The sequence below is a fragment of the Crocodylus siamensis genome, chromosome 12 (assembly GCF_052110815.1).
Source record: "Crocodylus siamensis isolate JL-2025a chromosome 12, ASM5211081v1, whole genome shotgun sequence".
NCBI lineage: Eukaryota > Metazoa > Chordata > Crocodylia > Crocodylidae > Crocodylus > Crocodylus siamensis.
Genome location: NC_143406.1, coordinates 47,851,962 through 47,875,188, shown reverse-complemented (window position 1 = coordinate 47,875,188; position 23,227 = coordinate 47,851,962). Strand labels below are relative to the sequence as shown.

The window sequence follows — 23,227 nt, the reverse complement described above, 5'->3', positions numbered from 1 at the left end:
AACATGTGCAGAACGCATTTGGAGGCACCGCGTGACGACTTACCCAGCGTTTGCTGCAAAACCAGACAGCGGCCGACGGTCTGGCTTGGGTCTCGCTGCTTGTGAGGCAACAGGTAGAATAGGGATAACTCCCCTCTCAATCCCACCCCCCCGTGCGTACCACACACACACACACTTCATCTCCAAGGCCAGGTCTCCCACGTTTAAACTCAAACCTGTGCGATGCACAAAAGCATGTTGTGCTTGGCTTTTGGGGGGGGGCAACTTATATCAATTTGCCAGCATCCGTTACCCAGCCCTAGATGTCTGCTTTGTGCCCAGCTCCAATGCTGTCACTCCTGTCCCACACGCTTTGCCACACTTTTGCACACACATTCACAGGCTGAAAGGGGGCTGCTCTGAAGATCGGGTTGGCTTTGCTTAACCTCACCCAGTGATACCTGCAGCCAGTCCAACAGCTTGGGTCTTGGTGATTGTGGGCCCTTTGGAAAGACACTGGCATTTTTGCCTAAAACTCTCCCGGCAAGGAAGCGGGAGATTTCCCAGGTGATGGAAAATCTACCGCAGCTCTCGCCGATGCGCTCCAGGGTTTAACACAACTGCCGTGGCTAACAAACCACCCCTTAGCCCTTTGAAAGCATCAGCTGAGTTGTCTAAAAGCGCGGGGAGGACGGATGCACCGCTGCCGGCATTCTTAAAAATGACGGGGAACCAGCCACGCCGCAGAGACCTGCGCTGCACTGCGGATGGTCCAGCACCGCCTACGCAGTCTTCCTTTCCCACTGCTATTTCTAAGGGCATTGATAGATCCACCTGATCCTCGAAGCGCCCAGGCAGAGGAAGCTCAATCCGACTACACTGTAGATCCCCAGATGAGCTGGGAAAACACAGAAAAGATAACAGAGTTGTCTCTCTCTTTTTTCTTTTTTTGGCCTTGACAGATCAAAACCCTATGGCTGAACACCGCCGTATTTTATGTCAGGCCCCTAATCCTCGTCGCCTGGTGCTATGTGGGTGTCCGCTTCCTAGTCTCGAAAACATGCGAAGAAGAAGAAGAAACTTGGCAGACAGTGGCTCACACTGAGCTTTCTTCCAACTGGATTTATGTCCCCCTGCACTGGGGCTCCACCGATGTCTACTCATGCAAGAGCTGCGAGAAGAGCTGTCTCTTCCCAGCAAAGCTTTGAGTCAACAGACAACGCAATATAGCTCAGCTTTCCTGAAACCCATCCAAGGGACTGTGTCTTTATTATTTTATTTGTCCCAGGGAAACATTTCTTACTTAACTCCTTGCACCCACCTTCCCTGCTTCCTTTGAATCTATCTGATCCTTCCAGCCACTATGCTGGAACGAAGCAGACATGCTTTTTTCCACCTTTTAAACCCCCGCTCCCCTACTAAAAGCTTAACAAGTACAATGCACGGCAAACAGGAATGTAAATGATGGTCTGTGTTCCATTATCCCTGACCCAGAGGTTGGAAACCAAAAGAAATTAATTAAAAGGAGAGCGGGGAAAAGCCAACCCAAGAGGCTGCTTGCGACCAAGTCTCCGAGCACAATGCCTGTGAGACACGTCAGTCACTCAGAACAAAGGGGCACCATCGCCGGAGAAATTTTTATCCGAATTACATTCCCCGGACATCTAGTCTTTCTGCCAGTAGGCAAAGCTCACATCACATGCGCTGAACCAGAACCCGCTCACACATCTGCTGCTGCAACTCTTCCTTAGATGTCTCACCGTCAATCAAAGAGACAGATGGGGCTGGGCTGAAGAATGCTTTCCTTGGGACATCTTGTTTGCATTAGCCCTGCAAAGGGGATGGGAGGTAGAAAGCGAGGTGAGGCTGGGGGCTAGGGAGAACAGACCATTTTTTAACTCGCTGCAAGGCCGGGGGGGAAGCAGCACTCCGCAGACGTGTCCGTCTTGAAGCCAGGGAGAAGCGGAAGAGGTGAGATTGAATACACGTGCCAGTCTTGAAAGCGTCGGCTGGCGCTAGACGCAGGCCAAACGCTGGTGGGAAGAGGGATGGATGCTCCCGCTGGGAGACGAATTCCTAGGTCTTCCTCAACAGGAGCCAAAGTTCAAGCGAACGTAGGTGCCGCAATCTGTCGGAAGGTGCAAACCCCATCCTCGCTGGAGATAACCCTGTTGAGTTAAAGATGCGGATGATGCATGGAGCTCTAGAAAACAAAGAATCGGACCAAAAACCACCTAAAAAAAAAAAGCAACCCAGAGGCTGCCCGGATGCCCTGGCGATGGGTGCACAGCAGCTGGTGGTAGAGATTTGACCCTAGCACATCACGCTTGCCTTGTACAAGGACAAATAGGGCATTCTCCATCACATCTGGCAATGAGATAAGTGTGGGCCGCTCCTGTCCCGATGTAGATGGCTCTACACGGAGTTACATTTCTGAAAACAGACCTGGAGGATTGTCTTGCTTTGCAGCTGTGCAGCTCTCTCTCCGGCGCACTGAGAAATGAAGCACTGGCCATGCAGGGGGGAGAGCGTGTTTATCCTTTTACCTTGGCTTTTCTTTTTCTCTTCTTGGGACCATCAGATAAAAACTGAGCTGGGATCTTAAATGGAGCAGTCCTGATCATATCATCTTCACTGCAGCTATGCCAATGAATGCCCGTTCAGGGATCCAGCCCTTCACGCAGTTTCTCAGTGGCTGAGCCAAACTCGAGAGCGAAATAGCAAGAGGGACATGCAGCATCTCGGCGCTCACCCTAGTCCCCTTCCATGGTAATAGGAACAAAATGTTCTTCTATTGTTCCTAGAATAAGCAGAAGAACATTGGTTTAGAAATATGGCAAATATTTATGAAAGCACAATTGAGTCATAAACTTTATTTACAGTTTGGATCTCCCTATATTGCTCGAAGCCCTGCAATTAAGATGTTCATCTTGGTTCGAACATGACCATACACCACATAAGATTTTTACGATTACCGGCCAACCAAGATAACATCTTGCAAAGGACAGGATTAGTGATGAAGGGGTAAAATGCTCCCAACTTGCTGGGGAGCAGTAGTTTTGTTCCTGGCTCTTTGCTCACTTCCATTTTCTCCCTGCTGTGTATTGTGTAGGCCAGTTTTGGAAGGATCATGGGATCTTTGCCCCTTTTCTCCAGCGCTCACAGAATCGTAGAATCACAGACAAGGAGGGTAGAAGGGAGCTCAGGAGGTCACATCTAGTCCAAGCCCCTGCTCCAAGCAGGACCAGCCCCAGCTACATCATCCCAGCCAAGGCTTTGTGTAGCTGGGTCTTAAAAATCTCCAAGGATGGAGAGTCCACCACCTCTCCAGGTGACTGTTCCAGTGTTTTACTACCCTCCTGGTGAGAAAATTCTTCCTAATATCCAGCTTAAATTTCCCTTGCTGCAGCTTGAGCCCATTGCTCCTTGTCCTGTCATCTGCCACCACTGAGACCAGCCCAGCTCCATCCTCTTTGCAGCCCCCCTGCAGGGAGGTGAAGGCTGCTATTCAATCCCCCTCGGTCTTCTCTTCTGCAGAATAAATCATGTCCCCCAGCCACCAAAACATTTTCCTTGCCCTCTGCTGGACTCTCTCCAACTTGTCCACATCCTTTCTGTAGCAAAACTGGACACCGGACTCCAGATGTGGCCTCCCCAGTGCTGAACACAGGGGAAGAATCACTGCCCTCGACCTGCTGGTAATGCTCCTATGGATGCAGCCCAGGATGCTGGTAGCTTTCTTGGCACCAAGGGCACACTGCTGGCTGTTATCCATCTGATTGTCCCCTGTCCCCCCCAGGTCCTTTTCTGTAGAGCTGCTGCCCAGCCAGTCCCCCCAGCCTGTCGTGGTCCATGGGATTGCTCTGTCCTAAGTGCAGGACTTTGCCCTTGTTCTTGTTGAACCTCATGAGATTTCTTTTGGCCCAATCCTCCAATTTGTCAAGGTCCCTCTAAACCCTAGCCTTACCCTCCAGCGAATCTACTACTCCCCGCCAACTTGGTAGGGAGCAATAGCTTTGTTCCTGGCTCTTTGCTCACTTCCATTTTCTCACACATGGTCCCACCACTGCTTCGCTCGGGTGTCAAAGTCCCACCAGTATTTTGCACTCTTGCTAAACCAAGCCCCTCTTGCCCAGCGCTGGTATTACTGAGCCTCTGGGTCCCAGCACTTCGTAGTCATGAAACATGCTACGCCTTGTTTGGTCTTTGCCCGAGGTAGCTGCATTTCAGCAGCCTGTATGTGCTTGGTTTGAAATAGGCTCCGGCATCCTGCTACGAAGACGGTGATAAATCAGACCATGTCCTACACATGCATTTTCTTGCAATGCTCCATTGACCTAGGGGGCACCTGGATGCAAGCAAGGTCTTTCTTCCTGGCAGCCGATCTATTCCCGCAGCTTCCCGGGCTCAAAGCAGGTTCCTCGTGTGTAAGGCTGTTCACATAACAGTTTCATTTTGGTCCTGAACTCAACTGCAAAACACTCCCTGGCTTCAGCAGAAGGGTTAGGCCGCACGTCGAACAGCTCATCTAGCCTTCCACCTGCAGCCGAGCTTGCCTAACGAAACCTCCGGTAGCAGCGTCACGACAGGCGTGAGTTATGGACGCAGTGAGGTCATCCTCTGTGCCGGGGCCTCTCCAAGAACTGTCGAAGCCTTAAAATCCCAGACGCAGGGAAATTCTGGGTTAAGTCAGATGGTTAATGTCATTTTAACATCACCCAGGTTTTACTTTATGAAACTGCAATGCAACTCCCCTCCCTCTCGTGCACTCTCCACTTGCATGCGCCTTTCCTCATACGCTCCTCCTATCTCACGGGTGGGTTAACCTTGCAAAGAGCAGTCCAAATCACTAGGCCCACCTGAACACGGGCGGCAAAGGGCTACGAAAGCACGTGGCAGAACCAGCTAAGAAATCCCTCCATCAGCCCCTTCTGCTGCCTTGTATCATGCGAGTGGCATACAGCAGACCAAACAGATGCTCTGATCCATATTATTCACCCCACTCCCTTGACCATCTGGACAAACTGCATTTGGGTGACGATGTTTTCCAAACCATTCAGCTCGACTCTGCGGCTCGTTATTGTTCAGAATTTGGCCGCTCGGGTCCTGGGGCCCTTTCTGCTCCTTGTCTCGCTGATAATCATAGCGATGGGCAACGCTCCCTATTTGCAAGAAGGCCGTTTGCAGTTCAAGATCCCGGGGTCACAGGTCCTGTGCTCTCCACAGCCCCATCCGCTCGCACGCCTCCTCTCCCATGCGGGCCAAGCCAAGGACCGACCCTCCGCCGGGGCTCCGTCCCCCGCGTGGCACTTGTCCTTTCCACATGTGGCCGTGGGAGGGTCTTTATGGCTTCCTCCGACCGTCTTCAAACAAAATGAGGCAGGGAGCAGGGATCATGGAAGAGACGTCCCATTGAATTTATAGGAGAAAGGGGAAGGAAGAGCCGTATTTTTATAGCTCTCGTATTGCTGTTTGGAGAATGATCACTATTTGTCTGGAACGCTTCCGTTTCCCTGCTAGACTCTGCCGTGGCTCGAGCGCTCGTCTGTCTGCCTCCCTCTCCCTTTCCCCCCCTATTTCTTCAGGCCCGAGCCAGTGGGAGCGGAGCACAGGACAAAACACAACACTTTGCAGCTGCGAGACTCCTTCCTCCAGGACCCCTGAGCTCACACCAGATGATAATTGGTTTTGCAGAAGAGGCGAAGTGCCTTTCGGAGCGAGGAAATGGCATGCAGCTGATGGGGAGGGAGGGGAGGAAAAGGAAGAGGGCCCTGAGAAACGCTGGGGATGGGCAGCGCGGTCACGGACACCGCGGCGGTTTGGCACCACGCGCTCGTGACGCCAAACAGGCCTTTGAGACACGTCTGTCGCTGGCCTTATTTATGATCTGTCCCCTCGGCACCTTGGATGCCGGAGGGCAGGCACCTCCGAGGGCTGCGCGCGCTGCCACCTCGGGGAACGCACGGCTGGTTTATTTCCTTCTGTGACATGTGGCGCTTAGGCGTGGGCTTTTTTTTCATTTTTCACCTTCTACTAAAAGGGTTACGGGCTGTTTCCATTAACCCCTGCTTAGAAACCTGCTCCTGGCAGGGCTCATCTTGCAGAGGGACTTGGAGGGGAGAGAAAGCACAGTACCAAAAGGGTGCAATGGAGGCGGCAGTACCAGGGGCTGATCTAGGCCAGCCGTGGGGGCAGCAGCTTTCTTGGGCTTGCACGTGGGTGTGATTTCACATACACACACACGCAGTACGAGTGCCCTAACATTCACAGCAGGACTTATTCATTTTCTCATCCTGATTCAAAACCCTGCTTTGATCAATTGTTATATATAGGAAACAATAATTCAACACGGACAAGGAGCTCTCTCCCATGGAGAAGGGCTGCAAAGATCAGGCTGAACTACAGCGCTGGGCCTCACTGGGCACGTCTACACATTCGTTAATGCACCTTAGTTTAGTACTTGCTAAATAAAGTCCTAACTAAATGTGCAGGAATTAGTTACTGCGCAGTAGCACTAGCGCACCATTACTTTTTTGATGCTCCCTGCACATTAGCTTAATAACACTGCACAGTAGGCTATTAGCATGGTTTTTAACCGCCACACGACTGACTGCACATCGTGTAGACGTGCCCTCTGTGTCACAACCTGTCACGTTCCTTGAGTCTGCTCACCATGAGATGTTCCCTGTGGCTTGACTGGTTGCAGCCTATTTGCTCACGAGGAGTCAGGGGCCTGCAGAGCAGACTCCATGTGTCTAATAATACCCGCACGGTGATGGTCAACCAGCCTCGCCCATGCCACCATCAACACCTTTCCCTTGCTGCCGGCACGGCTGTGTTTGGACCGGCAACCTGGGTGAAGAAGGCACTCTTGCATCTCCAGCGCCCTGACCCACCTGCTCCTCCCACCTTATATGCCATGGGATCTGTTTTGCCATCTGACATTGCAATCTGTCCAGGTTTGCTGGCCCTCCTCTGCCCTCAGTCAAGCTGCCAGGACACGTGCATGGAGGTGCTAGCCAGGTGGGGTGGGTGGTTGCTGGACATGTGTGGCTTGCTGTTGAACTTCAGACAGAAGATGCAGTGGGTTCCCATCCTGCCAGGTGCTGTGATCTCCAACTCGCCAGACTTCAGAGAACTCAGCCCCGGGCTCTCTTGCACCCGGGCAGCGGCCTGGCTGGCCTCTCTACATGCCAGATCTCCGCGGCAGGTATGTGCCTCCTGCACAAAGAGAACCAGTTAGAAACTCCCAGCTTAGACAAACAGGAAAGAGAAGCCCAGCAAGCCTGGGCCAGAGCACATGAAAACAGGACCTGTTTCAACTCGGCGAAGCTGGCGGCAGACTTGTTGACTCCAGCCGCCTTTGAAAAACAGCCGCTGCATCCCTAGGAGTTACCCAGGCGAGCATCGCTCCTGAGAAGCCCTTGCAACAAGGGGCTCGTCCAGTCCAGACCAGACCCCGCATCTGACCTCGCAGGAAGTGAGGAAACGGCGTGTGGGTGTGGTTTATATTGCAACGTACCCCCCAAAAAGGTGGATCCACACAAGGGTTTATTTGTTCCAACGCCCTGCGCCGGCCGGCGAGCCCACGATGACTGGACCTCACCCAGCAAGAGCAGCAAGTTATTTAAAGTTTCTCGGCAAACTCCAGGCATGTTTCAAAATGACTCCCTGGACCAAACTGCTTTGCCAGGAGAACGGCTTGTTTCATCAGCCTTTTCTTTTTGTTTTTAAAAAGGCACATCTGGTTGGAACATAAATAACCAGCTATTTGTTGCTACTCACGGCAACTTGAAAGCACCGGCTTTCATTTTTCCGAAGACTTTCATACCACTCATAGCTCTGCTCCCTTTTCTGCTTCCCTTCTCTCTGGTCTGTCCATGCCAGCCAGCTAAATGACGTTGTCATGGAAATGGGATTTTGGTTAGAATTGGGCTTTAACGCGTGGGTGGGGAGGGGGGAAGGGAGGGGGGGTTCGAGTCACAGACGACGTGGGAAAAGGCATGCAGATTCATCTGATCTATTTTCTGGCTTCTCCCAGTCCTCACCACCGTAGTATCACACATTTCCCAGTCCCACTCTTTCCCCTTTCCTGCTTCAGGAAATGAATGCAGAGGACTGAAGACAGCACCGAGCCTTAACAAAACCAGACACCCTCCGACGCCTCTGTGATGGGGGATTAGCAACTCTCAGCAGAGGAGATTCATAATTAGACCTAGGCATTAAAGCTATAGTAAGAAGCCAATGACCAGACCTTCTACAGGGTGGCAGGGAGGGGTGACATAAGGACAGATATATTCAGAAGAAAGCAGCTTTGAGAGGCTGAAATGCTAGTGCTAAATCAACAGGCGACGCGGTGAGCGGGGCATTGCTTTGTGGGCTGGCAGTGCCAGGCTGGGCATGCCGGCACCGATATTTAGGGCTGCCCTCGACTAGCCCGAGTCATGCCAGTTCAGACCCAGACAGAACAGGGCTTACAGAAACGTGGTGGGATGCATCCCACGACTGGGCAGTCAGCATTAGGGGCTATCGGCTTTACGGGCGGGATAGAGAAGGAAGGAAAGGCCGGGGGTGGGCACTCTGTGTCAAGGAGCAATACACATCCTCTGCCAGCAAAATGGGGTCAGAGGGGCAAGCGGAAGTGCTCTGGGTCAAGATACAAGGGGGCTATGGGGAGAGGGATTTAACGGTGGGGGTCTACTACACCCCCCCAACCAAGGGGAGAAGCTGGACTGGGAATTGTCGGGCTAGCTTGCAGAGGCACTTCAGGCAAGGGATGTAGTTGTCATGGGTGATTTAAAATTACCCGGGCATCTCCTGGGAGGAGCAGTCAGCCAGGACGGACTGTGCCAGGGGGCTCCTGGCCGAGATACAGGACCTCCACTTAATGCAGGAGGTGCGCGGTCCCACCAGAGGAAACGCCCTGTGGGACCTGGTCCTGGCCACAGGCGACGACACGGTCAGGGGCCGCAGGTCCTCGACCCCCTGGGCAGCAGCGCCCATCGCTTGCTGGAGTTCACCACCCAGCGCAGGGTGTCGAGGGGAAGCAGCAAGGCGGTGGCCCTAGACTTTAGGAGGGCCAACTTCAACGAGTTGAGATTAGTGGGAGAGGAGCAGGGGAACTCAGTGTCCAGGACGAGTGGTCGTTCTTTAAGGAGACGATACTCAGGGCCCAAGGGGAGTCCATCCCAACAAGAAGCAAGGGGGGCAGGAGTGCCCGAAAGCCCCCCTGGCTCACCAAGGCATCCGGGAATGCCTGACTGCCAAAAAGGCGGCGTACACCCGGTGGAAGGGGGTGCTGTCTCCAAGAGGAGTATACCTCCTCTGCTCGGGCCTGCAGGGGGGCTGTCAGGAAAGCTAAGGCGGACAGAGCTAGGACTTGCGTCCAAAATCAAAGATAACAAAAAGTCCTTTTTCAAATATATAGGGAGGATGAAGGCGGCACCGGGAAATGTGGGGCCCCTGCAAGATCCTCTGGGCAATCTGTGGTTGCGCCAGAGGAGAAAGCAGACCTCTAACCAATTCTTCACCTCCGTTTTCTTGTGCAGGGACCAGGACTTCCCCGCTGTGATGCCAGACGGACTCGCGGGGAACGCCTCCAGCCCTCAGGTTGGGGAGGACCGCGGTTAGAGAGCATCTGGAGGGGCTGGACGTGTTCAAGTCAGCGGGTCCAGATGCTCTCCACCCCAGGGGGTTGAGGGAGCTAGCAGGGGTTATGGCAGGGCCTTGGCATGGTTTTACGAGCACTCATGGTGCTCGGGCCAGGTGCCAGATGACTGGAAGATAGCTAATGTGGTCCCCATCTTTAAAAAAGGGAGGAGGGAGGACCCAAGCAACTATAGGCCCGTCAGTCTTACCTCTATCCTTGGAAACTCTTTGAGAAGATCCTCAAGGAGCACATCTGTGATGGGCCGGCTTCAGGGATGATGCTCAAGGGCAACCAGCACGGTTTCATTAGGGGCAGTCATGTCAGACCAACCTGATTGCCTTTTATGATCAGGTCACAAAGGCACTGGATGCAGGCGTCTCCTTGGACGTAGTCTTTCTAGACTTCAGCAAGGCCTTTGACACCGTCTCCCACCCCATCCTCATTAGAAAACTAGGTGACTGTGGCACTGATGCCTACACCGTCAGATGGACTGCAGGTTGGCTGGAGGGTCACACTCAGAGGCTGGTGGTGGACGGGTCATATTCGACCTGGGGGGGAAGTGGGCAGCGGAGTCCCCCAGGGCTCGGTCCTTGGGCTGCACTATTCAATTTCTTCATCGGCGATTTGGACGACAGGGTGAAAAGCACCCTGTTTAAATGATGATACCAAAATTTGGGGTGAGGTGAGCATGCTAGTAGGGAGGGAAAGACTGCAGCAAGACCTGGATAGGTTACAGGGGTGGGCTAGTAAAACCAGGATGAGCTTCAACACTGACAAGTGGAGGGTGCTGCATGTGGGCAGTAGTAACCAGCAGCACACTTATAAGATGGGAAACTCCCTTCTTGAGAGCACGGAGGCGGAAAGGGATCTTGGAGTCATTACCGACTCCAAGATGAACATGGGCCGGCAATGCGAGGTCATGGTTGGCAGGGCTAACCGCACCTTGGCGTGCATCCACAGGTGCATCTCGAGCAGGGCCAGGGAGGTGATCCCCCCCCTCTATGCGGCACTGGTCAGGCCGCAGCGGGAGGACTGCGTCCAGTTCTGGGCGCCGCACTTCAAGAGGGATGTCGACAGCATGGAGAGGGTCCAGAGGGCCACACGCATGATCTGGGGACAGCAGGGCAGACCCTACAATGACAGACTCCGGGACCTAAACCTGTTCCCGGGGGACCTGGTGACTGTCTATAAATTCACTAGGGGGGACCAGAAGGGTTTGGGAGAGACCTTGTTTCCCCTCGCGCCCCCCCGGCGTGACAAGGAATAACGGCCACAAGTTGTTGGAGAGGAGGTTTAGATTAGACATCTGCAGGAACTACTTCACGGTCAGGGCGGCTAGGAGCTGGACCCAACTTCCAAGGGAAGTGGTGCCGGCTCCTACCCTGGGGGGCTTTCAGGAGAGGCTTGATGCCTACCTGGCTGGACTCATTTGAGCCCGGTTTTTCTCCTGCTCAGGCGGGGGGTCAAACTTGAAGATCTACAAGGTCCTTCCCAACCTGACTTCTGTGATCCCATGCAAGTCTCCTCCTCGTCTAGATCTAACCTCGCGGCTGTCCACATGGTACTTCCTCCTCCCGAAGCTGAGTCCGTCTGGGAATCTCTGTCTGTAGAGGACTGAGCTCTTCTTCTGTGCTGGGCTCTAATTATAGACACGAGTACTTAGGGTAAGGACAGGAAGTGGTGTGTACAAAAGGTGCAAATCAGGAGCAGGAAACTATGGGATTGCTGCTGTCATTGAAGCCTGCACATCCAGGTAAGCACCTGGGCCACGAGGGCAGCGTGACCGTAGCTCCACGGTGCCCTGCCTCGGGGGTGTCTGGTGTCTGGGCTGGAAAAAATGACCCAGGAGGCGAGGTGTTTTAGTGCTAATGACCTGGAGGATTGTCTCCAAGATGTGAGGTCTTCAGAGCGAAGCAAGAAGGTGAAAAATAGGCCTCCACGAGCAGCCTGTAGGTCCTTGCAGGGGCTAATGTGAAGTCTTAACAGAGTGTAACAACGCCTGGAAATAGAAGTGCTTGCAGAGGCTCCCTCTCGCCATCAAAGACCAAGCAGAAATCAGTGCGATAAAGTTTACTCGTGAATGTTTAATGTGCTGTTGACCGTCACCACGTCCGAGCACTTAACAGGGATGATACCCACCATGCAACCACAGCTAGCAACGACCGTCCTGCCACCATACAGTCATTCCACCACGCCACGGCCCAGGGTGAGCCTCGAAGAGGAGCGTGGTGTCTCACTACTGCAATCTGTGGACATCATGATGTGTTTCAGAGCAATGATGCTTAGCAGAGAAGTTGAAACATTGACCTCTGACTGCTACCTGTGGTTGGCACAAGTGCAGTAGAGGCTGCCACGTCTTAGAAGCAATGAAACCCTTTTTGAATGTAGTTCCCTGAGTGGGGAAAGGCTGTTTTCTCCTCTCCCCCGATGTGTCCCTGCCAAGTCGCTGGAAGTTGGCTTGCTCTTAGAGACTTGAGAATATACAGAGAGAATATACATCAGTGTCACACTGCAAGGTGAGCAATACACCTGCCCTTCGCAGCAATTTCCAAGCCAGAAGGGATCATGACTTCCCCCCGCTCTGACCGCCTCCGTAACACAGAGCCCCCCCAAGTGATTCATACCTCCAGCCCGTAACGTCAGGCTGAATTAGAGAGGATCTTGGCTCAGACCAGCTAGGAGATCAAGAACAGAGCAACAGTCTTTGTTAACAGAGGATATCATGCAAAAGAAATAGAGGATGCAGGTGCTTGTGATGGCAGGGAGAAGACAACCCATCTGTGCCTGGGAACAGTCTGGAGACGAGAGATGCAGGAGGATATCTGCTGCGTGGGAGGAGTCCCTCGGTAAGTCTGTTTGGTGTTACTCTCAGTCTGCTTGCTTGATACCTTCCCGGGGTTAATAAAACTTATTCACCGGGGGCTAGACATTTGCTTAGAGGGGGAAAAAAACCCGCCCCCAGCACAACAACGGTGAGTGCCGAAGGAAATATTAGCACGTTCCCTGAAGTGCTGCAAAACGTCTAGAGCCCTCTGCAGGGAAGCTGCGAGCAAGCGTAAGCCCCTTTTGAAAGAAAACCCTTAAGCTGCCTTCGGATTTAGAAGCTTCCACCTTTCTTAACCTGTGCCTGAAGGGATACCCAAGCCAAACATGAATACACAGCATGCTCCAAATTAAGTTGGCCGTGTTCACTATGAATTCGGAGGGCTCGGAACGAGACCGGCATACAGAAAAAAACCTCTGCAAAGCTCGCCTGCAGGTTCGTTGCAACTGTCCTATGTGGGGACACCAAACACATCCAGACTGGAAGGACAGCTCATCTCCCAACATGCCATATATCATTCTGAAGATAAAGTCTGAACTCGGTTAGGCCGATTTCAATCACTTAACATAAAAGAATTGGGCCCAGACAGTTTGCAAGGTAGACAGAGGTGAGAAAGGAGCCACGTTTTTTTTTTTCCTGGATCATATTTCATTGAATTTAAAATTGTTATTGTTATACCTACCTGAATCTGAGTAAACCCAGATCTCAGACCTAATGCAATGGCACGATGTGTCAGCTGTCAACGGTTTTGCCTCAGCTCACTGCTGCAACTGAGAATTTGGCAAAATTTGGGCCACCTCTCGAGCAAGCAATTTACTTAAGAGATCAGAAAGACAGAACAGGAAGGAAGACAGATGGAAAGAGCGATGGACAAACAGGGTGACAAAGATAGGCCAAGCCAGGCAGGACATGACAGTCGAGAAACAGCCTGGCAAGGAACCATCAAATGTATATATAAAAATACAGGAAGTGAGAAACACGAGCTCAATGGAAATGGACAGCTTTTGTCCTTTATGACTCTCCTCTTGTCAATTCTGCGCGGGGTACGGCCAGTTCCTGTCCTCATAAAACCTCTTCAGACCCAGGAGATTGACTGGCGGAAAGTACGGCCCAATTCTCTTCCGAATCCACCACTTCCCTTCGCCGGCGTGCTTGCCTCTGGGCTGGCTAAATTTGTATTTGAAGTGCTCGCCTCTGACCCACCTTTGGGGAAGGAAGAAAACATAGCGCCGTTACAATCAAGTTCAAGGTAAAATATTCTTCCTGATCTCAGCAGTGGTGTTTGCAACCTGGCTGCTTGCCTCCTGCTTCAAGACCCATTGGGAAGCACTGCGAAGTGCTGCCTTTGGTCTGCTGCCAACTCGAGCAGCGATGACGCAGAGGAGAAGGGTGCTGGCTACCGTTTGCAATCCACGTGGACCGCGGTTTAATACAGAGGTTGCTTCAAGGGCCCCCACGGTCCCCATTCCCTCTTCCCTCCTTGCATGGCTCCCAACTTTCTTCCTATTTGCCCTGGCTCAAGTCCCTCCTCTTCACCCATCCTTGGTCCCCCTGTCCCATGCACAATCCCAAAGCATCCTTATGGCAGTTGCTTGCCTGGAAAAGTAACATTAAGAAAGCAGCAATGTATGTTGAGTTCCTTCTAGCGCCTGCAAAGACAAGCTCCCACTTCAATATAACCATCCAGGGCTCCACACATGCTCGGCTAGCATCTTCCTTAAGAGCCCCAACATAAAACATGGATTTCTTCCTCACCCCCCCATAAGAAAAAAACAAATGACTGGTTCTTTCCCCAGGGGACATGTCCTACTCCCAGCCACCCAACCCCAAATGACTACTCTTTTGCTTGATAGCTTATTAAAGAGGCTAAGAGCAGATCTGGTTTTTGGCTGCCCAGAGAAGGAGATTAAAAAAAAGAAAAGAAAGAAACAGTGCAGAAAGAAGCATTCATCAGTCTGATGAAACACACTCGGAGGCTGCACGGGGCATCTGCACCCGCGTTTTGGTTTACGCTCACCCCCTTCTTCCTGCCCCTTGATGTAGGCCATGCTGACAAGAGAGAGGATAACACCGCTGTCCGGGGGCGTAGGGGGCCCTGCTTGCAGCGCATCGCATTGCATCGCATCGTGACACTGCCGGGCAAGTTAATCAAACAACCAGCAACATAAAAACGTCACGGTCATGTCAAAGCTCATTTAAACCTGCTTTGCTTCAGTACTAAAATACAAACCCTGCTACTAAGCAGGACGCTGCCACTGCACAGCTGCCTTCTCGGGCTGCTAGAAAACCAGGTCCTGCTGCTAAACTAATTAGGGAGGCTGCTCTATATTTTTGGGACTCAGATACGACAGGGAGTTTGCAGCAAAAGGCCGGGGAGGCGGCAAATGCAGCTGAATTGAAAGCAGCAGCTCTGCTGTGAGCAACACTTGAATGTCTTGACTGAAGTCTCTTAGACCAACTAGTTATTTGCAAAAAAATGTTGTCCCTCGGTTTTGGGTCTCAGTTTCCTCTTCTCCACTTCTTCCGTTGGTTCACGACACCCATTTGCTCCTTCCCATTGAGCATGGCAACTTGTTCAGCCCCAGACACAACCCATAATGGGAGACGGCTTGGATGGACACGGAAAGAGGCCTATTGTCCCCTTGACCTCTGCCCACCAAAGAGCAGGATGGGGCTCTTATAGGCGTGCATCATTTAAACACTTACAAAGCATTTACGGCCGGGGTGGCTCATTCACCCAGCAGACTGGGAACCAAATGCAACAGCTCTCTGAACAAGGCAAAAGGCCTTCTGCAGAGCAGGAGCAAGCCAAGCAGCCCCATACCTCCCATCACTAACCAGACAGCGGGTGCCAGACCCTGCATCACTTCACCCTGGCACCGTCCACCTCCACGGACGGCTCTGGGAGAACGGCTATTCACACCTAAAGGCGTTCACAACTCCTCGTGCCCAGTGCTGCAGGCCTGCTCACACTCGCTGTCGCACAGAAACCTGGATTCCATCACTGTCCCGCAGCTGCTGCTTTAATTATATTCAGGGTTTGGGTTTTTTCCCTTTTTTTTTTCCTGTAGGCCAGTAAAAACTGACTGGGGGCTGAAGTGTTACTCCCACCGTGTTTGCTTCACAGGAGCACAAAATTTCCTGTTGGTAATTAGAGCATTACCGAGCATCGACGTTTGCATGGGCCCGGCTCGCCCGCAGGCTCCTTTTCTGAGATAGTTATAGATTTAAAAGCTGTGCTGCCTGATTGCTTTTTGGATTCTGCAAACATATCCAACTTTTTCAAAAAGCCTTAATTGTCAGGTATGAGCCAGCCAGGGTCAAGCCGGCAACGGGGCCCCCGTGCTGTGTTCCCAGCTGCTTTCAACCTCAGCTGCCCTTTGCTGACCCCCCTTTCCATGGGAAGCAAAATGAGCGGATCAGATCGCTCCTGCAAAAAGGGCAGCATCAGAAGAGAGTTGGTCTAATAAAAGATATCAGACTCACCCGAAGAACCTTGTCTGCATCAGAAGAGATGCATTTAGCTCATACACGCAGGTGATCAAGGGCCACGGGCCATCGGGAAGAAAAAAGCAGTTTGGAAAAGGCGCTGGGCTGGGAGTGAGGAACCTCGTGCTCTAAGCTCCACCTTCGTCAGCTTTTTTGAGCTGGGACTCATTCACTCTGTGCCTGCATCCCAACTGGGGGCCTCTAGGCACAACTGTGGCATACACCACTATTAGGAAGCACACCGCAAATATTAATGGATTTATCTTTGGGAGGTCCCCAAAGACTCACAGAAAATGAGGGTAGAAGGGAGCTCAGGAGGTCACATCTAGTCCAACCCCCTGCTCCAAGCAGGACCATCCCAACTACATCATCCCAGCCAGGGCTTTGTCTACCTGGGCCTTAAAAACCTCTAAGGATGGAGACTCTACCACCTCTCTGGGTAACCTGTCCCAGTGCTTCACCACCCTCCTCGTGAGAAAGTTTTTCCTAATGTCCAACTGAAACCTCCCTTGCTGCAGCTTGAGCCCATTGCTCCTTGTCCTGCCATCTGCCCCCACTGAGACCAGTTCAGCTCCATCCTGTTTGCAGCCCCCCTGCAGGGAGGTGGAGGCTGCTATTCAATCCCCCCCGGTCTTCTCTTCTGCAGACTAAATCAGCCCAGTTCCCTCAGCCTCTCCTCACCAGTCCTGTCTCCCAGCCTCCAAACCATTTTTGTTGCCTTCTGCTGGACTCTCTCCAATGTGTCCACATCCTTTCTGTAGTGGGGCCCACAGCTGGACACAGGACTCCAGATGTGGCCTCCCCAGTGCTGAATAGAGGGGAAGGATCACTGCCTTTGATCTGCTGGCAATGCTAGTCATGCAGCCCAGGATGCGGTTTGCCTTTTTGCAGCAAGGGCATGCTGGCAAGGAGGCCTCTCTCTGGTCCCCAGCTGGCAGGGAAGCCTCCCTATATCCCCATTTCACAGATGGGAAAGCCACGCACAGGGAAATTGAATGCCGGGTCCAGAGGTCAGGCTGGAAGCCTATAGCAGGCCCCAACTCAGGTCTCCTGCATCCCACAAGCTCATCCTCCCTGCCCCCAACCTCTCGGGCCTGTTGGATGAGCCCTTTGGAGCGAAGCCCCGTCTCAAACGGGCCGGTCCACCCAATTTAAATAATATCTATCATCTGATTTGGTCTGATCCATCCCATATGTTGTCTGTCTATGAAAACGCTGGCTATCAAAGGGATCGGCGTGTAAAACTAGAACCGTGTGAGCACTGAAGGAACCACACGCAACCGAAGCTGCATTTTTGTGGCCGAAAGTTTGCGTTTGTATCTGAAGGCATTTCAGCCTCTAAAGTTCAGGGTCTAAAGAATGCTGCAAAAAACCAATGGGGAAAAACAACCTAACCCATTCCCCTATTTTCCCCCATATCTCTCTCTTGAATCTGGGCATGCACCCCGAGAGGGATTTCCCAAAGAGTCAAAGGGAGCGAAGAGGACAAGCCCTGATAAGGGCATGTCCACACTGGTGTTGTGACACCTGTTGGTGCAGAGACACCCAAGCTGGCTTTCAACGACCCAGCTCAGGTCCGGAGAAGAGCTGCAGAGCAATGCAGAACCTGCCAGGGTCACAGGTAAGGACCGAGCTCAGCGCCACCGTGTCATGGCTTTGCTGCTAGATCAGGGATGCCAACGCCAGCTGCAACAGCATCTTTGGATGGGGATGGTGACGGAGCACCATGCTCATGTGGTTCTGTTGCTTTTGGTACCCGAGGGAGCGTTTGCTTAGCGTTAGGTAGCATCATCATGTAAACCCACCTGCCAAGTCATCCCATTTTCCTGCTGGCTGCAACTTTCCAAAGGTGTGCAAGGGGCTGGGGTGCCTCAGAGCCCTTTGTCTGGATCTCAGGATGGAAAGCTCCTTCTCACCCCTCTCTACCACCGTGTCATGGTGATTCTCATGCCACCGGCGGGGGATGGACTGGATCGCTTCTGATGGTCGATACCAACAGTCTGAGCATCCCTGCAAGACCAATGCAAGGTGCCTTTTCCCCCAACCCAATGGGCCTCTGCACTGCTCCCCACCTAACAATTACACTCAAGTATTAGCTCTCAATCCCCTAGAGGCTACCAAAGGCTCTGAAATGGGAACACCTGCCCAGCTTAGCCCTCATGATCCTAACAGCTGGAAAGATTGATGCCGGGGCATGGATTCAAACACAAATGGCTGAACTCCAGCAAGATTTCGTCTAGGACACTGGCTTTCCACCTGCAGCCCGCAGACCCCTGGAAGTCCGCAGATGATGTCTGAGGGGCCCGTGAAAGATGACTATGATGAATCAAAAGTAGGTGAATACCCACACTTACAATTCAAAGAAGTCCACTTCTCCATGCAATGTTTTTTTAGGGGTCTGCAAATGAAAAAAACATTGAAAACCACTGCTCTAGGATATGGGCTGCCCCCCAGGGCCACAGCAGCCAGGGACAGGTTTTTATTTTATTTTCACTATAGGGAAAATATAGGGAGCAACAGACTTAGTCCTGTTATGAAGCCTCCGCAGTGACTGGAAACGTTGGATGCACCATTAAAAATCTGGCCAGGACTTACTATTACACTGAATGGCCCCACCACCCCTTTTCTGCCCCCCACCTCTCCAAAAAGCCTCCAAACAAACATGAATTTTTTTTTTTTTTTTTTTTACTGGTCAGAGGAAGTCTTCTTTCCCAGGAAAATGAGAACGAGTGGACAAGTCAAGTGCTGGAATGCAAAACACAGAAAAGTCCTTTTCTTTTTTGGCAAATGCATCATTTTAACAGTTTAGATTTGCCCTATGCATGTTTTCAAGAGGAGCTGCTAGATGCCAAGCCATTCTTTATCGGAGTTGGTTGAAAACCAGAGAAGTGAAGAGTGACTTCTGGGCAAAGGCTTCAATACAGACCTGGTTGGCAAACTTCTTGACCCCAAGATCCTTCCCTGACCCAGCTCGAAAGCTCTCCTGGCTCCATACCCCCAGCTACTCATGCTATTTGCACGACAAAATTAATGCCCGCTCTCAAGTCTGCAGGAGCTGAAGGCTGTAAGTATTGCTCCGATTCCTAATTGCTCTTACAAGCCTGCAGTGCCCTGTGTGAGCCTGAGGACACTAAAGAAAATCTCTCCTAATGTCATGCACGATCGGAGCCCTTTGCTGGAGGCTTTGTGGCATTTACAAGAAGGATGCCATGGGCTGTAGGACCCCTACAGCCCCTCACCTCAATGTCTGTGCTGCCGAGAGGATGCGGGTACAGAGAAAGCATGATGTGTACCCGTGGGACCGTCACAAAGGTTCACACACCTAAAAACCACCGATCGTGGGGTACCGGAGTTATGAGCGGCTCCCGAAAGGTGCTGGATTGGATCTACCCTGGGGTGTCTCTTTCCAGGGCTCCGCCATCACCCCGGTTTATAATCATCACAAACTCCTCGTTCACCCCAGGGCTCAGGGACAGACCGCACCTTTTCAGGAACGCCATGAAAGCATGAACACCCGCTTCAGTGCTCACAGACTTTACAAGCGCAGCTCGGAAGTCAAGCGAGTCTCACACGTACGTGGGTGCCTGCAGATCAGGAAACCACCATGAACCACGCACGCTTTGTATCCGAGTCCTTTGTGCCCCAGGCTCGCACGAGCCTGTGGAGCTTTTAAGCTCCGAGTGGGGGAAAAAACACCTGGCGTTTCTGGGACCAAGACATTGGTTTCAAATCAATGATGAGCTTTTGTAAGATATTAGGAACTTAAAAACTCTGCTGGAGAAACCACCAGAGCGCGTGGCCCTTAGAACAAGTCCAAATCCATTTACCCAGCCCTGCTGCTGCAGCTGATGGCAGCTCTCTGTTCGGTTATGACCAGGGATCCTGGTTTTCTCCAATTAAAAAAACTCCCAATTTCCAGTTGAAAAAAGTAATGCAAAATCCACATTTTTCCATGATTAAAATGAAACACCACTATATATATATATACACACAAACATACACATATATACATATACACACAGACATATACCTATATCTATATCTATCTATCTATCTATCCCCACGTGGGCAGACAACAGCACCCATCCCATTGACATGGGAATTGCTCTACTTCCATTTCTACTTCCATAAATATCATTACTATATACATATCTATATCTATATATTAATGTTGTTTCATTTTAATCTTGGAAAAATGTGGATTACTTTTTTTTAAACTGAAAATTGAGTTTGTTTGTTCTTTTTAAACAGAGAAAACCAGGATCCCTGGTTATGGCCAGTTTTCACTGTTATCAGGTACATGCTTTGAGAAGACAAATTAGGTGGTGCAGTTTATGGGACATGTTTGCATGGGCTCACGTGAGCCAGGGGTCCCATGCAGTTTACGGATGCCTGGTAGAGCTCTTCCCAGCTGCCTTCCCATCCCCTGGGAGACTGCCTGTCTGCCCTAAACTTCAGGGATGCGCCTGCCACCTGTCTGCCCGGTGTGCCCACCTGCGAGGGGATGGCAGCGGGGAGAAGACGGATGGCAGAAGTCACCCCTGCTCTTCAGTGGTGAGATCAGATCTTTCAATTTATTCAACCTGTAGCACTGGTTTGGCCCACGCAGACCCCTGGCTAATGCTGCAAAGCTGGCCTGTGCCCCATGATGTGCACTCTGCTTTCTGATGGAAGGATTTGCAGATCGCACTCCTTGTTTTAAAAGGCAACCTGAAAACTTGGGAGAAGTCCATAGCCCAGATGAGGTCTACAAAGCAGATCTCTGAACAGCATACCCCTGTCTGGCTGCATCTGAGGCATGAGGCAGAAGGAGGCATTTCTTAGTTTTGCTGGAAACAGGAAAGATGGTGACAGCTGGGGGAGAGCTCTATTGCCGGCTTATGTTTCCTTAACATGCAGGAATGTTGCGGCTGCAGCAAGGAGGGGAGAAAACCCTCGCTGCATTCAAACAACCATAAAACTGCATTGTCAGGAGAGTCGATGAACACCACCGATGCTACACGCTGAGCAAAGCCAGGTAAGTGTATGCACAGATGAAACAACTACTCCAATTTAAACTGGACAGGGACTTACGGCCTGTCAGGCTGGTTCACTGCAACCGTTCCACGGGTCTGCTCCATCCTGAAGGGCTGGAGCTAAACAGCAGTTGACTTCTGTTTTATTCAGGGGACAATGACTGTGGGACAAATGGAGCCATTGCAACAGAGCCCTCCAGAGCAGTAAGACTCTCGGCTTCGCTTTTTAGTCCAGGCCAGTTGTTCCGTCTGTCTCCATCCTGCTGCTCGCCCTTCAGAGTGGGTAATTAAAGGGGTCAAGGAAGGGAACTCCACACAGTTCCCTAGGACTTACCCAGTGAATGAAGACTGGGTTATATTTGCCTCTCACTGGGTGCGTCTACACGTTCATTAATGCATCTTAGGTATGGTGCATTTAGTCGAGTACTCACTTAATAAAGTACTAAGTAAATGCACAGTACCTCCAGTTACACGGTGCACGGTTATTTAGTGACACGTACTGCGCACGAGTCTAGTAACACTGCACCAGAGGCTATTGGCACCGTTGGTTACTGCGCAGTGTTACTAGGCTAATGCACAGTAACGGTCTCATGTAGATGCGCTCACTGAAGTGCGAGGTACCAACCAATGGTAGAAGGCAGGAAACCAGATTGGACGGACCAAATTGGAGCAAATGTCATGGCTTCTCTGTGAGATCATCTCTAAGTGCTGTGATGGCATAAAATAATCCTACAAAGGGCAAATAACAGGCTCGGGTCGGCTAAACTGGGTCACACAGCACGGTCACCAGAAACTCTCTCCGATCGTCTCACGTAAGAGCAGCAAGGGTGCCTGGAAAAGCAGAGACTCCTTTGGCAGGATTAGGCATCCAAATGCTTATGTAGCAGGACAGCACCCGATATCTCAGGGATCAAGACAGAAACGAGAGGTTCTGCAAAGCCAGTCAGATAAGGACCCACCGGGAACCACATAAGTCGCCACGAAAATGTAATGGCACATGTACAGAGCATGTGCCACGGCCTTCCTGAGCGGCAACACAGACCCCCTCATCCCTGCTCACCTTCCATATGTACAACTTACACCGGGGTGGAAAAGACTAAAAATAAAAATAAAAAAACATTATTTTTTAAACCCGTATTTGACAATTCATCGTGCCAGATGCCCGGTAGCAGCTGTGCCGTAGTGCTTTTAAGATTTTCTCATATATCAGCCTATTATGACATCTTCCAACTGGACGTGTTAAAAATTAGCAGCAATATTCGAGTTGTTACGATCAAGGCCTAAATCTCCAAGACAGCTGTAATTAGTTCCAGAGGGTGCAGCTGTCTCCCTGTAACAGCTGAGGGGTTTTGGAGGGGGGAAAAAAGCAGGAATGGCGTTTGCTGGGAGAATTAATGGCCTGACGGGGCAGAGAGGGCTGGGGGAGAGAAACCCAAACACGAGTGCTCCTTGAATTTTGTTATGATATCTCAGGGTCCCCCCCAGCTCCACTGTAAATCAGAGAATACGTGGTGCTGGAAAGCACAAATTCATTAAAGCAGCAGAGCCGCCACCCGAGCTCTTCTTGGCCATGCCAGCTCTGCTAGCAAGCGAGGCCATAAATTCATTTTGGCTTGAGAACTGTTACGAGAAGAATGGTAGTTTTACGGGCTGCTTTTCTTTGCCGCTGTCTTCTCTTTATCTAATGTTCTTTGATGTGACGGTCGTATCCGAGCGGCTCGCAATCACTGCGGGGCTTTATCCTCGGCGCTTCTGAAATGCTTCTGATGCCCCAGTGCTGCAGAGGAGGCACTGACACTTGGAATGGCTAAATGACTTGCCCAAAATTGCCCAAGGAAATCTGTGGCAGACCCTCCCAAGCCTAGACGAGCATCTTTCTGCAGGAGGGCCCGACGTGCTAACACTGCAGCCATTAAGAGCGGAGGTGGATGGAGCAGCACGAAGGGGCACGGTTTCTGACAGTGGACGTGTCTCTCAGCGTGTCATGGTTGAATAAAGGCGAGATTGGTTTCATTTCCCCCAAACGCAGCTCAGCTTCCAAGAGCCGGGGCAACCCAGCGTGGACCACCCTGCTAAACACCAGGATCTTGCAGTTGGGAGCAGATGAGTGGTTCCCCGGTGCGCCACAGAGGGACCTGGTGGTGGCCAGCCACTCCAACCTCTGGTCTAATGCAGGATAGGGAGTGTTTCACCCCACGATTAAGCTTGCGGTTGAACTGGAAGTAGAGCAACTCCCACGTCGGCTGGATGGATGCTGGTGTCTGCCCACAT

General features: G+C 51.6%; 1 protein-coding gene across 2 annotated transcripts in view; it reads right to left on the bottom strand.

The window, feature by feature from the left end:
• Positions 1-11,671: 11,671 nt before the first annotated feature.
• The window catches only part of LMF1 (lipase maturation factor 1), a 294,472-nt gene continuing 282,916 nt past the window's right edge, over positions 11,672-23,227 (bottom strand). For both annotated transcript variants that reach the window (XM_090023611.1, XM_090023610.1), the window contains one exon: positions 11,672-13,655. In XM_090023611.1, coding sequence (XP_089879737.1) covers positions 13,481-13,655 — 175 coding nt within the window. In that variant the 3' untranslated portion in view covers positions 11,672-13,480. The remainder of the gene's footprint in view (positions 13,656-23,227) is intronic.